General features: G+C 40.8%; 1 protein-coding gene across 4 annotated transcripts in view; it reads left to right on the top strand.

The window, feature by feature from the left end:
• The window catches only part of TTLL10 (tubulin tyrosine ligase like 10), a 155,167-nt gene that overhangs the window by 50,351 nt on the left and 88,270 nt on the right, over window positions 1-16,546 (top strand). Inside the window, exon 1 of one of the 4 annotated variants that reach the window (XM_019493910.2) lies at window positions 12,904-13,182. The exons of the other annotated variants lie outside the window; for them this stretch is intronic. Coding sequence (XP_019349455.2) covers window positions 13,180-13,182 — 3 coding nt within the window. The 5' untranslated portion in view covers window positions 12,904-13,179. Of the gene's footprint in view, window positions 1-12,903; window positions 13,183-16,546 lie in introns of those variants that run through there. 4 annotated transcript variants of the gene reach the window in all.

The following is a 16,546-nucleotide window of genomic DNA, read 5'->3' as shown; positions in this document are numbered from 1 at the left end:
TTTATGTAGAGCCACTGCCTTCCACTGCAGCTAGGTATCTGGCTCCGTTTACCTGTCTGGGACACAAGAGCTTTTGCTGGGACAATGCGAATGTACAAGAGATTAGCAGCGTAGGAAAACACCTGCTTCCACTTAAGTGATCAGAGGGGAAACAAAGGGCAAGAAAAGCTATAGCCGGAGCAATGCTGGATTGGATGAAAACTAATACAAAGCCTGAGATTGGCAGTTGGCAGCCCTAACCCCCAATTTAAAGCGGTTGAGAGCACCAAGACTTTGGATTGGAACTTTTGCTGCTATGAAGATAAAAGACTTTTTCCCCTCCTCCTTTTCCACTTGACTGGGAGAAAGGAGAGCTAAACAGGAGCAGGCAGATGGGAGTTAGGAAAACCAAGGTGCCAAGATGTTATGGTTTATACCAGGCAATTAGGAGTTGCTGATAATGCAGCAGAAGAGGAAAGGGGGCAACATTCAAATCATAGCTCTAAAGTTCACTGAAGTCCTGTCCTCATTTTGAAGAGAAGCCTTTCCTTAGATGCTATTTGAGCTATTTGAAACATGAAGCAACTGCAGCGCTTTGGGGGGCTCATGGAAGAGTCCCCCCATGCAGCATGGGGAAGTGGGGGACAGCGGGGATTGCCCCCGGCCTGGCAGCACCCGGTGAGCCAGAGCTTTTTTTGCCAAAGAGCCAGGAGCTGGGGCAGGCAGGGTAGCTGTTGCTGGACTGGGGGGGGGATTGACCTGGCCTGGCTGATTCAGAGATTTGGCAGCAGCCGAATCTCCGAATCAGATTTGGCCGAATTGAATCGGGACAGTGATTCAAATCACTGAATCGAATCACTGTCCCCTGAATCGGCCAAATCCAAATCCAAAGTGAATACTAGCCGCTTCATACAGGCCTAGTGGACTGATGTGCCCCAGGTATCAAAAGTTTAGGAAACACTGAATTAGAGTCATTGGTGCTCAGCACCTCTGAAATTAGGTCTCATGTGAGTATCTCAAGCTGAACTCCAAACCAGTAAAGTGTGTGTGTGTGTGTGTGTGTATGTGTGTGTGCTTTAAATTTTCTCTTCATCCGCTTCCCCATCTGTAAACTTGATATAAGATTTTGACCCTCTTTATGAGGCTTAATGAATAAAATGGTTTGAGATCTTTGCAAGAAAGTGGCTTTAGAAGCACAAAGTATTTTTAGGCTTCAGTGTCCTCTCTTGAATGTTTTGAGCAGGAACAGCATGTGCTGCTGGCAACAAGCTGGCTGTACCAACAACACCCACCACAGTACACCCGACCAGGTCCCTTTTGGGATACTGTACGTGGGCAGGCCACTAGCACATCAGGCAGTGGCCTCCCAGAATAGTCACTTCAGTGCTGTGACAGGGTCTACTCCCGGTGTAGGCACAGAGGACCAAAGCTGTTTTTGCCTTCTTACCCCTACCTTGGGCTCCAGGAGAACACAGCTCAACTGCACGCCCGACTAGTGGGTTTGCCAGTCTTACTTCAGCATTTATGAAAGGCAAGTGGGCAAACCCCTTCTGTCGACAGAATTTCAATGTTCCTTTTTCCTCATTCAAGCAACCAGACATCGGCTCAACTTCCCTGTTCCCTTACTAGCTGCTTGTGCAGCCTGTGGGACCAACCAGGAAACAGACCCCAAAGCTACCTGTGACCTTATGCTACAACCCTGGCAACATGTTGGAGCTCTGGGCGTTTGATTACATGTACTCTTTCCCTCCAGGTTATCGCGCCTCTTCAAACACTGTAAAGATCATTGCGTCTCTCCCCTCCTCCCTTGCTTGCCTAACATGTTAAGACACGGAAACCAGTTGCTGCAGTGACTCTGATACCTGACCTGACAGGTGGTGCCTTGAATTGAACTTTGCTCTCACAAACACAGTAAGGTTTTACATACAAATCTCCCATTCGGTTGACTCACTTGACAGCATAGAATTCAGTTCTTCTGGAAATCCAGATGGGTGCTGTTGCCTTAATGTTGTTAAGGATCTTCGTTCATGTATGCAAGCCCTTACGCTCAAGTAGAGTGCCCACAAGAGTCCATACTTATTACTCTTAGTATCATACCTCTGCCATAAAACTTGGGCTGGAGTCTCATACCTTACCACTGTTTGGATGGGAGATGACCAAAGAAAACTGAGTTATTGTAGGAAGGAGTTCTAGTGAATTTGTCGCAGATAGGAAGTTGGACCAAATCCTTGAAGTTATCAAAGCAGCTGTGTGCTTCTTTGCAGTAGGCCAAGGCTAGGAGCATAGACTTATCATGCTAGACCAGCTGTCCAACCTGCCTGCTAGTCTTTCCCCAAGAGTGGCCAATACAAACTGCTTCAGGGGAAGGTCAAAGAACCAGTGAGAAGGATGACTATGAAGCATCACCCTGTTGCCATTTCCATGTCACTGGATGTCACTCTGTGTTTTGGGGAAAGGGTAAGATGAGCCATTCTGCTAAAGGTGCCATCTGTTCTATGAGTCTCTAAAGATCCTAGAGCACTGTTCCTTCAGTACTGGTTTTTAACCTCAGTGTTTCACCTGTACTGGAAGTCAAGCATTTACACTGGACAGAATCCAGAGACCTTACCTCAGTGCTGTTCATGGAGAAAGACTCTCAGTGATGTCAGGGTTTTACCTGAATAATGGCTGAATATAGACTTCACGATTTGGCCTGCTGTTGTTTAACTTTGATGCAACAGACAAAGCCAATGTCTTTTAACAACATCAACATTGAATTCATTTCACTAGCAATTGTAATAGTCTCCAAGTTAAACCCAGTGGGAACCTCTAAGGTCAACAATGCAAAAAGTTTATATGTATAAAGCTTTTATTATTGTAATATTTGGCTGTTTTATGGAAGCCAGAGCCAGGGTCTTTAGAAGAAAATGTAATACGACAATACAGCTTAGGCCAAAGTTCATTTTATGGAAAACCCATACTTCTGAGGCCAAAAAGAAAATCCAGTGAGAATATTGCTCTTGTACAATGCAGCATTCAGTGATGGTTCTTGCTGGTATAACGGCAAGTTTTTAACAAAGGCTCTAAATCTGCATGCCCATAAGCACGTCAAGGTTTTAATACATCCATAATTTGCACGTACCTGTACAAACTCTTTCTGTACGCATAAGCTAGCTAATTAGGTGTCTCATCTTCACAATACACCCTCAAGTGAGGGGGTACAACTTTGGGTATGGACAATGGAAATCTGAGGCTCATGCCACTTACAGCTTTTTCTATCAAATGTTTCAGGAAGGGTCTCTTGAGCTTGATATTTATTAGGAAAAGAAGGAAAGAAACCTGAAACAGGTTCCCGGGAGTTTTAGAACAGCACCTAAATCTCCAGTTTGAGCCCAAGGCCTTCTCTTTTCAGTCTGATGCTAGATCGCTGCTCCTCTAGCTGTTGGCTAACCAGCTGATTGGAATGACAGAACTTTTTCAGGAGCCTGATGTTCAGGGTCATCAGAGGACATGCCTCACCTCATCAAAGAGAGCAAAAGGATTTATTTACTATACTTGTCACTGACCATGTGAGCTGGCAACTTCAGACCGAGTTGGTCCAAATCCGATCCTTATGATCATGCCTTGGCATGTTTCACTGTGTGTATTCCTTGGTTGTGTATTAGCATATCCTGTGGAATCTTGCTTTTCTATTTAGTCTTCCCATTTCAGAAACTGATCATCCGTAAACTTTAATGACGCTAATACATTTCCTGTTAATTGCCTCATTGGCTGTTTACAGCTTAAAATAATGAAGGAAGATTTGAAACGAAGTCACATAATGTCTAGCAATACAATATGCTAGCTGGCAAACTAGATTTAATACAATGAAAGAAGCAAGTGGTTAAGAAGATGAAGAATGGATGGACAGTTAAAGCATTGGCCTGAGACGTGGGATTCCTGGTTCTCCCACTCTTTTCTCATATGACTTTTGGCAAGGCCCTTAGTCATTCTGTGCTTCAGTTCCTCAGCTTTAAAAATGGCATAAGTACTATTCCCCGAATCAGAGGCTTGGAAGCCAAATTTGTGAATGTTTGCAGAGTGCTCAAATTGCACGGTGATGAACATCATTAAAAAGCCTACACAAGATCAACAGCGGCTTCTGTCAGAATGATTTCACATGGCCAATTCTTTTATTATCAAACCTGTATTTCCTGCAGGTCCAGTTCTTAGGGAAATCGTTAGAGATTTCCAATGGACATTTCAGTTAGAAATCTCATCAGTATCTAGGTGCAGCTTCTGATCAGGAACTCTGCTCACTGAATGTATTGTGGTTTGCAGATACATTTTCATCGTTTGAGAAACAAATGACTTAAATGCAGAACTTTAATCAGCAAATAAGTGGGAGCAGCATCATAGAGACATTTTCAGTTTGGCATGTGTAAATACACTTTGTTAATAAACAGGAACCATTTGATTGCACACAAAGTCTGAAGACAACATTTCTGGTTGATAAGTTAGGAGTGGTGGAAAAACAAAAACTGATTTATATGAATGTCATAACTGATTTCCAAAGGAGATAAATAATTATCCTATCTTGCCATTGTGAGACTAAATCAGTTCTCTCCTAATTGATTCACCCTAGTGGCCCTAATACCACTATAATGCGATAGTAAATTAATGTAGGGCACGTAACTGAAGTGGTAACAAATTTGAACACTGTCCAGATCCAGTACTCACATCACTCACGCTAAATCACTCATGCTAAGTTGATTTGCAGTAGTTCAGTGTCTCACTACCAATTCGAGTATGTTATCCCACTGGATTCTAATATCTAGAACTTGTAAAATATATTTCTTCTATTACTGTACTTCACTGAAGACCTCTTTGCAATGGGTCTGGGCAAGGGAAATCATTCCAACTCTATTCAATGAAGGTTCAAGTCCATGTATGTTATCTTAATTGTGATTTACGTTGCCTAGAGCCTGTCTAAATTAGGAAAATGAAATGCATTTATAGCAGACATGACAGCTAAAGTTTTAATTAAATTGGTTCTAAACATCTAAGGTTGCTCATGACCTGCTAACACAGTTTTAAACACTATTGGTTTTGTCTGAAGTACACACGCTAAGCACAGTTTAAAACATGTTTTCTCTGCACACCTGCTGGAATCAGTGCTGTGCCTGATCCTCCAGTGCTTTCCACAAAGCACTGTGATGCTGGGATGCTCTGCTTACAGACTCGGCCACTTTGAAGATTATACATGGGATTCAGAAAGGAAGTGGGATGCTGACATGATTTCAACTGTGCGTTCGGCATACAGTTTTAAAGAGCAGCCCTTGTGGGCCATATTTTACATCTATATTTTTAAACCTGTGTTGGCAGTTTTTGCATGCACAAATTCAAAGGTTGGGCTGAGGCAGCTCTGAAGGATGTGAGTCTCCATGCCTATGAGATTTGGTGTGTCCCATGAAATGTTCTGGCTTGATTATCATTTTTAAGATAAATCCTATTGTTCCTCACTACCACGCACTCATCCTGCTCATTCTATGCAGAGGCAGAAGGCCCCAAAGACAAAATACTTTGTATCACTTAGTAAGATAATTTGCATGGAGGTGGCATAGGTTTCTGAGGACCTTGAGGACTTTGAATGGGAAGACAAGTAGCTTATGTCATTCACATAGAGACAGTAGTTGGACTTGTATGCAGCCCACATACTCTAGTTGTGTGTTGGGAACAGGATTCATCTCTGCCGGGCACGTTTACACCTGCGCTGGACTGTTTCCACAGCTTGTGCGTGGGTTGTTTCCAACGCTACTGCGCAGTAATGGCGGCATCACGGTTTGTGCTCGCCAAAACGATGTCATCTTAGCAATAAGCTACAGCGACATAGCTCATTGCTACGGCAGCCTAGTGTTTCATGTAGACGTGCCTGAGAATTAATCTGGACAGATCTTAGGCTTTAATTACTGTCATTTTCCTAAAAAAGTAAGCTAACAAATGCTTTACTGGGTGGACAGGTTGGTTGACAGAGTGTAAGACCATTACTTAATTATAAAGAGAAACAGTGTATTAAGAAACTAAAAAAGGGAGAAATACAACTCCTTGGTGTTGTCAACAGGTGTGATTGTCTCCGGTAAGCCTATTTGAATGTTTTGAGTAATCGCACAGATAATCTAATGATGGGTGCCTTAGAGACACCAGAGAGCAAGATTGCTATACTCGTGGTTTGGCGTCAGGCCCCTGCTCCAGCCTAATACTAAATAAATACCATTGCTTGACTGCTGTCCTTTAGCCAAGCCACTTGGACAATCAGATTTTGGATATATCTGCACTGTGATTGGAGGTGTGAATGCAAAAATGTGTAGACTTACCCAGCCTAGCATTAGTCAAGCTAGCTCAGATATAAATAGAGGTCAAGGTGCAGTCGTAGTACAGACTTCAGCTAGTAACCCAGGTACCAGCAATGTCCAAGTTCTTTGGTGGCCTATGTACTGTTGGGATTACGCATTCAGAAGAGTAGCTATCATTTTGCCCTCACAAATAGAAATAATGTATTTAAGAGCTCCTCTACTCAAATTTGCACCTATAAACCTTGTTACTACATATACACTCATGTGCAGATATTTCAGGCCTCAGCTGATCCTGAAAGAGTGGTAGGATTGGGCTTGGTCAGGTGAAAATGTATTACATAGATTCCAGCTTACGTGCCTGGCAGGAAAGAAATGCAAACCTGATTTGCTGAGATACAACAGCCAGAGGCTGATATGATCGCTAAGCCCCAAGCTGTATAATACTCTGGCTGGAGAAATCAGACTTCTGCAATTAAAGGTTTCCAAGGTTTCTGCCTGAGTAAGTTCTGTGCATAAGTTGTGTCTTAGGGGAGCTTTTCTGCCGGTTGGACTAATTAGCTTGATAATTTGTCATTTCATTAACCACATCTTCCATGGGAAACAACCATGTTTCCTTCATAACAAGAAGTAAACATTTGATTTATTTATTGTTGTCTTTCTCTCTCTTTTTTTTTTTAAGCTAAATTGCCTAAATAAATAAATAAATCCCTTGAAATGGCCCCCAAGATTAGATTTTAAAAAGCCATGCCCTCTATCTTTTGTTTTGCTATTGCTTCATGTTTTGTGCTGGTATTTTACCCACTTTTATTTATGCAATAGAATTGAGATTCATCCCTGCTTGGGCACTCCCACCCCAGTTGTTTCCAAGTAAACACTGTCCATATTTTTCAAAAAGTCATTCAGCCATTAGTCACTAGCTTAGTCCACAGTCCACAGGAAGGGAAAGCATGATGTATGGATATAGCAATAAAAAAAATCCGTGTTGTAATGGCCAGACATGTCTACACAAGATGCTAAAATGCACAGTAGACTAATTCTATTGCGTATTAGAACGTCATGGCAAAAGCTGTGCTAATACGCTAATGTGCAGTAGTATTAGTCTACTGTGCATTAACATCACTTAAGAAGTGTCCGCCAGTGCTACTATGCAGTAGCACCAGTTACTGCACATTAATTTAGTACCTAGTAATATAGGGCATTTTTACATATGCTCTGCAGATTGGGGAGAGGGGGGTGCTTTAATTCGAGCAGCTCCAAGAGCCACTCTAAAGCACCCACAGCATCTCATGTATCAGTATCCCTGCACTTCAAACTGGTGGCAGGGGCGCTTTAACTAAAGTTCAATGAACAAACTTTAGTTAAAGTGCCTCGATGCCATTTTGAAGTGCGGGAACGCTGATACTCGAGACACAGAGGCTGGCTGGAGCGCAGTAATTAGCACGCTTCAGCAGATTTGATTAATCGAGTTTGCTCCAATTAATGCACGGTAATTGTAGCGTGTCGGAGCAACCTCCCTGTACGTCTACGGGCACCCACAGGTACTTTACTTAATACACAGTAACTACAGTGCTTTAATGAGTGTGCAGATGTGCCCGCTAGGGGTAGAATTTTTCAACAGCACCTGAGTAATTAGGATTAAAAGTCACAAAGGTCTATAGGCTGTGTTGAAGCTTGACAGCCCTAATCCTACCTAAATATGGAATTAAAAGCGTTTCCTTTTTTAAAAAAGAGAATGACGGCTTATTATTCTAGACAGTTTTGCCTGAGATTTTCAAAGGCACATAAGGAGTTGTGGCTGAAGACCTGCTAAAACTAAGTGGGAGTTGATGAGTATCCAACTTCTGTTCGTGCCTTCGAAAATCAATCTTTTCTGCTTGGGTCTACCAACAGATTTCTGACTTCTGGTCTGACTTTGACAAGTCACTGTATCTCTGCTTCTTCCTAAGATTCCCTCTCTATATGCAAGATATATTAGTGGGAATTATTTGAGATAGGCATGCAGCAAACATGGGTATGTTGCATAGGTGGAAAGAGTCTACATCAGTTGAGATCAATTAGAATAGTTCTAACTAAATAGCAACAGCCAACAGCTTGTCCAATAGGTATCATAATCCTACTGGCTTAATGTAGTACAACACTCCTTTGGCTCTATAAATATCCCATTCTCTGGCATATGGTATTCATGACAGTGGGAAGATAGAAATGATTTCCTAGCAGTATTGTTTGTCTGAAGATTGTCATAAAACCTTGGTCACCGGTTGGTCTACATTCTTAGGCAAACTTGAAGGGTAAATGGACAGAATTTGACTAAATTTGTACGATATGAAGAACTGGATCTGCCCATCTTAAAGACTTTGTTCTTTACTAAGCCAGCAGTAGAGGCGGGGAGACTACAATGCCCATTGAGAGTCCCTTCTCACGAAAAGCGTGCCTGCATCACGAGGCAGTTTCACTTCTGGCCTATCCCAAAACTTCAGGACACACCTGTTAATGGCTAGAGGCAAGGAGATTGGTCAGATGTAAAGAATGCACCTGCACAGGGAGGGGTGAAGAACTACATGTAAGCCGAGCTCTTAGACATTCTCTGTCTCTTCTCAATTCCAGCTTAAACAAGCAACATCGCTCTGGGCTGTGAAGACAACCCTCCACGTTTTGAATCTTTGCTTTCCATATTTTTTTAGCGTTCAGTTTTCTTTTTCTTTTTTTTTTTTTAAAAAAAAGGTAGAAGTGTTTTACTTTCTCATATCCAGTTGATTTTTGGTTATTTTTGCTTTTAGTTCATTTCGTACGCGTCATGCCGAGAAAGCCGCTCACTCCAAGATCGTCTTTGCCAAGACACGGAACGACCCGAAGACAAAACTCCTTGCGTACTTGCCTGATGATCGTTACGTCCTTTTTGTTACCCACTTGAAGGTTGATGATCTTGGTTTGGCAAAAGGTTACTGTGCTTCCAGTACTGAAGTTACTTAAATGTATGTGTTTTCATGATCCTGTATGCCGTAGCGTCCAGGTATTGTTGGGTAAACAGATCAGACTAGCACTACGTATGATTTTGCAACTGTGTACATCAAAATTCTCCTTCCAATTGGTTGTTTCCTTTAGGAGCCTGTCTGACTTTCCTCTTTTTCCAGGTAGTCTGAAAGGGGTTTTGTTAAATGGTATCAGGTTTTGTCTTTTCAGAGTTGTGGGGGAAGGGTACAAAGGCACATGAATTCAAACGTTCATTTTACAACTAGCCAAACCAGTTAGGGCAGGTGAAAGCAGAAGCAAGAAATTCAATAGGAGGGAACCAATGGGAAAAAAGCCAGTTTCACTGAGACGTTATGGCGAGCTTTGAAAAGAGACGTATTTTAGAAAAGCGATTGCGAGTGAAATGCAGTGATTGGTATGAAATGAAAGGGGAAAAGCAAACTTTGGTTGAGAGATGAGGAACCAGAAAGACGCAAACAAGACAACCCTTGTATTGGTAGCTACTGCTGTATCTCAGATATGCTTCTGCTATGGGCTCCCCTGTTCAATTTATTTTTATCTATTTCAGTGCTTCAGTTGGTTTTAAATTAAGGAGGGGTAAGTGGTCTTTTAAAACGTGTTGTAACAGTGTTGCAAAGAACCGTAGCACCTCAGCTTTAGATGCCCAAATAATTATTTTAATTTTTTTTATTAATTGACATGAACGCACAAAGGGTTGCATAGGTGATGGATGGAATGGGGTTGAATTTTCCATTTTTATTGCTTTTGCTCAAGTGAAATGGAAGTAGTCATCCGTTCAGAATCCACACTTCTAGCTGAAGGAGCCATTTTGGGTTCCCTTGTTTATTCTTTTCCTTCCTGGGGCTTTTTTCATACATGACAAAGCGAGCGTAATTGAGTCTTTCTGTTTCTTTCCAATCGTGCGCTAGTTTGCTCTCGTTAAAGTGGGGTGCCTGTGCCAACCCAGACTTGTCTTGACTTGTGTTGTCTAGTTGGACTTGAGAGAGATGTAAGGCAAGCAAAATTAGTTGCTTGAGTTTGAAGTCTAAAGCCCGTCTCTGGATCAAAATGGGATGGGAGGTCCAAGAGGCTTTGTTGGGGCCCGAATCAGAGAGTCGTTGAAACAGCAGCATCCCAACAGTCCCGTTTTGTGTTCGCTTTGGCCCAATAGCTGTTGGACAAAGCGGTCGTCACAAAAAAATTCGATGAGATGTGTGTTTTTTGCAAGCGAGAAGGACTTTTCTCGTTTTTCCAGACTCATGAAGAAGTGGTTAGTCTAGGTTTGTGGACACTGGCGAGTAGGAGGAAAATGTTTGCTCAGGCTTTTCCTCCACCCCTTAGGAAAATGGCCTTCTAGAAGGTTCCTCCATTGTACAAAGCTAGGCAGAAACCTTTTTAAAGGGTTGAACCTTTTGTAGAAACACAGCGCCAGAAGCTGGCCTGATTTAAACACTCTCTCCCTTTGATTTCAACAAGGGGCTTCACAGCTTCTCTCTGAAAACTGTTGTCCTGAAAAGAACAAATCTGGGCAATTTTATAAGTATTTTTTTCTTCTTCAAGTTCAGTGAGTCCAGCTGATTAAATTGTGCCAACATTTTCCTCTCGCAACTGGAGGCATTTCTAAGTCCAGCTGAACGATATATTTTAAAGGAAGAACCGCTTTGTCTGGACTTCTCTTTAATACAAGACTAATTTGTGCACACTTGGATCCCCCGCTTAATATAGACATTTTTGGGGGAAACAATTATTTGCACCAGTATATACATAGAAATGTTCATTCATAAATTAAATAACAACTGTGCTTATTGGTCGCTTCATTTTAATTTGAAAATGTATGCCAATTTTAATTCGTAAATTGATGGACGATCTAAATCTTCTCAAATTTTTGATAGATTTGATATATATTTGTTTGAAATTCAGCAAGACTTTTCTAAAACGCCAACCTGAAAGTTCATAAATGACTAAGTCCCTTGGAATCTGGGCTCCTAATTCACTTAGATGCTTTTGACAATGTTATCCTAAATCAGCATTTAGGTCTCCAAAACTAATAGGTGGCTAAAATTCAGATTTATGCAGATAATTTTAGGAACTCCACTGGAAAAACTAGACCTCTTCAGAATGAGAGAGACTAGAAAAAATCATTTAATAAAAGGCTCAGACCTTGCAAACACTTATGCTTGACTGTCCCTTCTTGACCAATCCTACTGACTTTGATGGGGCTACTCACCTGTATAAAGTAAGTTTTCAAGATTTTTCCTAGATTAAAAAAAAAAAAGTTTTAAAATCTCATTTTGGAAGGGGGAAAAACATCTCCAATAATTTGATTTCCCCTTACAGTTAATGACCATTATATCTGATGCAGAGCTTTGAAATTCAGACCTGAAAGTATAGACATAATTATATTATTCTAGCTTTTAGGTAGAGCAGATATTTGTGTGTGGTTATACCACACAACCCTGATTGTGATGGTCATCCCACCAAGGCTAGGAAGATATTTGATCATCTCAAATTCACTGACTTTATAAGCTGATCATTTAAGTGAAAGCAAAATTTGTTCTGATGAGAGCCTTCATTTATACAAGTGAAGGTTATATAAAGATGAAGAGAGTTTTTGTATCTTAAAAAGGAAAAAAAAAGTGCTGATTGCTGCTATTTCAGCAAGAGACTAAAATGAATTAAATTATAAATTAAAATATGCTTTAATTATTACATGCAACGTGCTGGTGAAGTGTTTGCAGATTGCTTCAGTATTATTTCCCAAAAAGAAGCCAATTTGCACTCCAAACTTTTCTTAGATTTCCATTTCCTTTGGAGGTTTATATCCTAGTGGTCCTCCCCCGCCTTAAAATGTCCTTAGACAAAAAAAAAAGGAGAAAGGGCACCGGAGTGACAATTTAGTGTTTCTTATGAAAAGGCACATAATGAGTTTTAAAATTACAAAAAATGCAAATTGGGCATAAAATATGGATGCAATCAGATGCTAATTTGTTTCATATTTTGTTTGCAAAATCAGTTCATTAGCGTGTTCTTAACATATTTTGGGCAGGTGGATGTGGCTTGAGGAAATTACGTCTTACAATTGGGATACACATTTTGCTTTAATTAGATTTTTTTTTTAATGGCGTTATCGCTAGAATCAGATGTGTCAGTTCACAGGTTTTTAGCCAGGATTGAAAAAAAAACATCTCCAGACAGTCAATAAATAGTCTGAACTTTAGAAACAAAACATAGCTTGCATTCAAGCTTTTAAGCTTACAAACAAGCCTGCCTGTCCTTTTAGACTCCAGGTATAGCTTATCTGATGGAGTGCAAAGATAAAGGCTTAAGTTTCACATGCTTTGTTCTTTTCATAGTCCCTGCCTATTGATTAAGGCTCAACCACACAGGTTAACTAACAAGTTAGTTTTTCATGCTAGGGAAACATTCCTTTCCAAAGCTGCAGCTACCTGGGTACAAACTGGAGTCTCCGCATTCCCAGTTGGAGGGATAATTGATACCTGATTGTTTTAAAGCTGGTGGAACTTTGCCTGACTCTGTATTTGAGAAAGGCGGGCACGGGGAAAGGTGAGGGAGTGGAGGAGGGAGGAGAAAATAAAGGTAATGCAGGTACAGTAGCTAATTACTAAAAAAAAAAAAAAAAAAAGTGGGGGGGAAGGGAGGGGTTTGTATAAAGTTCCTTGTTTTCTGCTTCTCTCCAGTCATTCTTTCCTTTTTTCTCAAGGCCTGAGGATTGGTAATAATGGTGATGATTAACTAAATGAAGTCGGTAACCTGGGCGACCATTAGGGTGGTTTTATATTTCATGGGTACCGAATGCCCAGAGAAAGCGCACTATTGAGGACTCAGAAAACGGAGAGATTTTTGGGGGGGTTTTCGGTGTGTGTTTTTAGCTCTACGGTCTATGCCTTGATCTTTCACCATGGTAAGGTTACAGCCATGTTCTTATTCCAGCAACCCCCTTCCCTTTCTTTCTCTCGTTCCTCTCTCTTTACAACTCTGTTGCCTTATTTAGGTAATAAGGAGGGGCTCTTCCAGGTTTCCTCTGAATATAGGCCAACCTGTAAGAGGTACCATGTTGGGGGCTGGGGGAAGGGAGGAATGATTTATTCCTCAATGTATTTGCCTGATGTAAGTTTATTCCATTTGGAAATTTTTAATTGTGTGTCTTGGATTATGACTGCTTCTGCCCTAGCCATGCTGTGCTATCTTTTCAGGGAGAGGATTTATTTATTTTTTTTGCTACAACCACATTTGTGTTCAGGACACTTTAACTAAGCTGCGTACTTTGTGGAACGAGAAAATTCACCCTGCTCTTAGGCCTCCGATGGCCGTGAATTGCTTAATTCACTGGCAGTGTTGAGAATCAGAACAGAAAGTTGGTTCAATATTATTTTTCTTCTTTGTCAGTACTGATAACTTTATGGGCTCTGTGGGTGTTAAATGAGACACGCTTAAAGCAGAATTTTGTGGAAGTCTGGAATGAATTCTGTTATCGGTCCAAATGGAAATAAGTATCTTCGTAGTTTTTGAACAGATAGCAAATAGGATACAAATAAATGCATGCAAAATTTTAATATAATAAAACTAACGCTTTAGGGTTCCTCTTTGGTGTGAAAGAAGGCTTCACCTGAGTAATGCGTACATTAAAAGTGGCGGCTGTTTTCATTTTACTTACTTTCCTCCAAGCTGAGTTGGTTAATGGAATCCATAATTCATGTGTATAATACTCCACACCTAGTGGGAAGGTCTTTGCCTTTTAGTTTGTCAGTGTAGGGCTGTGGCTAACAGGAGACTATATGGCGTGCTAGTCATCTAGTAGTGCTCAAATTACGGTGTGCCCTTCGTAGGGAACATTAAGCAGGGCAATCTTTCAGGCAGTGGAATTCCTGGCAGTCTCTTTAAACAAAGGACAATCATTGCAAATGTTTTTATAACATTAAAGGAGGGTGGATTGAGTTAAAATGAAGATCAAACCATACGTAATTGCCCAAGCAAAGAAATAGCATGACAAAAGGATTCTGTGTGCATATCCAGTAATTATAAATGCATCCAGTGGTTTATATTATTTGCCACTGAATTTACAACCATTAGCAGACAGACTGCTTACAACAAGAGTGAAGCATTCTCTCTTCTATGAGGGGTCTGATAAAATTCTAGGCATATCTTCTAATCTCTGTTGCACCGGTATAAATCCTGTATAACCCATGGGAGCCCATGCAACTTTATTAGAGTTAGTTTGGATTTACAGCAGCAGTGCAACTCAGATCAGACCTTGGTGCCCAGTCCTTTACCTCTTTACACAAACAACTTAAAAATTGCTATGGTTTTTATTTTCTCTCACAGCTGTGCTAGCATTTTCCCTATAGTTATTATTCCTTCTATGGAATATCTCTCCAATTGTGATGGCAATAGTAGGGAAAATATGGTAAACAGGTACAGCATTGTGTCGAAAGAGACTCAAAATGATTTTTTTTTTTCCTCCTGCCATGTGTCCTACTATTGTCTGCAAGTTAGGCAAGACCATGCAAGGATTATTCCTTGAATGGATTAGTTGTAAAATGGCTACAGAAAGAGCCCGGAGAAGGATTCAGGCTTCCTCTGAAACCATTTCATGCCTGTTGTCTCTTACAATAATAGATTTCTGCAACAGAAATCACTTTCCATTGTAGAACACCAGTGAGCAGGCTGTAATCATTACAAGGCTTCAAAAGAAAATTCACCAGCCATTGTGCAAGTGAATAATCATTAACACAACAGCAAGGTATAAGGAACACTTTGTTTGCATTGCAGAACATAGTTAAGAAATATATACGTTTCTGTAAGCTCTTTGGCACGCTAGCATTTTCCAGCTTAGACATGAAACATGTTTGGAAACTGCTTCTTCTTTTTTTTTTTTTTTTAATGACTAATTCCTTCTAAGTGCATCTAGTTAGTTTAAACTCCAGATGCTGAGTTCCCATTGAAGTCAATGGAGGATAAGGCCCTAAACGTAGATTCGTTTTAGTTGGAACAGACTAGGTCCGTGTAGATCTGCTGCAACCTTATGTCAGCTTTGGGAGGAAGAGTTTGTGCCTCTTTTGAGTGGCAGATGAGCTGGAATGGGCAACATTTTGCTACAATTTATTCTCACCTTGCTACAATTTTGTTCCTATCAAGGATACCTCTTCATTGATTTCATTGTGGATGTCACCAGGCCCACATTAAAAAAAAGAAGTAGGATGGCTACATAGCATATGCTTTTCATTAAGAGTATGGTGAACTTTAAGAAGTGCTTGTGGCATTCCCCCCATCTCTAGGGGTAGCTCTGGTTCTTTTAAAGCAGGCAAACTAAGATAGTGTGGTTTTGTGGGCTAGCTTTGATGAGGCCCAGGAGGTATCTTCCCATTAACTTCTCTGAGTGTATAATATGTTAGAAAGGTACCTCCCCTATTGTGGTGCTTTCCCCAAAGTGTGGGATGTTCCATCCCAAGCTAGAATAAGGCGAATTCTGCACTCATGAGCAGATCTAGACTCTTTTTGTCACTGAATTGCATCTTGTATGACCATTTACACTAGGGAGTAGGCAAATAGTGCTACCAGATCACAACTCTCCATCCATTTGCACCAAGGAAAACCTTATATGTACCCTTTTAACACTTCCTTTGCACAGGGGTGAATGGAGGTGTAAAGTGAAGGGCTAGGAAGAATCAGATCCAGAATCTCGATAGATACAATAAGATTAATGCATTCTGAATTTGAGTGTTACAATGAAGAAAGAAATAAAAACAGAGGTCAATACTTCTCTTTAATTTTATATCATTGCATTGTTGATTTTCCATTGCTATAATGAAGTATGAAAGTCCCAGGGGACTATGTAATGGGCGATGGAGCCTTTTTGCCTCTCTAACTGGCTTGAATTTAGATTGGCAGTTACTTAAAGACATTGCCTGATGATGTTCTCTTGTGGCCTGTGTGTAATGAATTGGTGGGTTACAGACAGATGCGTCCTGTCACCATCAGTAGTTATTCACTGGCTTGTTGTATAGAAAGGAAGCTAAGGAATGAATGGGCATTATGTTTAAATGGGCAACTAAATTACCCTTCAGCTGTTTGAAGTGGCGCTTCCACATTTGAGTTGAGGGACACTGGAAGGAACTGAAAAAATTAACATATTGCCCGTATCAATAGGAAACTTTTTGCTATTTATTTTTTACAAGCCACACAGCTGAAACATCTTCAGTACACAGAAAAAAAGATCCTCTGGCTCCAAGATGAATTAGCTGTGGAGTATTTCCGATGAAAGGCAA

The sequence above is a fragment of the Alligator mississippiensis genome, chromosome 13, assembly GCF_030867095.1.
Source record: "Alligator mississippiensis isolate rAllMis1 chromosome 13, rAllMis1, whole genome shotgun sequence".
Taxonomy (NCBI): Eukaryota; Metazoa; Chordata; order Crocodylia; family Alligatoridae; genus Alligator; species Alligator mississippiensis.
This window is presented reverse-complemented; position numbering and strand designations above follow the sequence as displayed.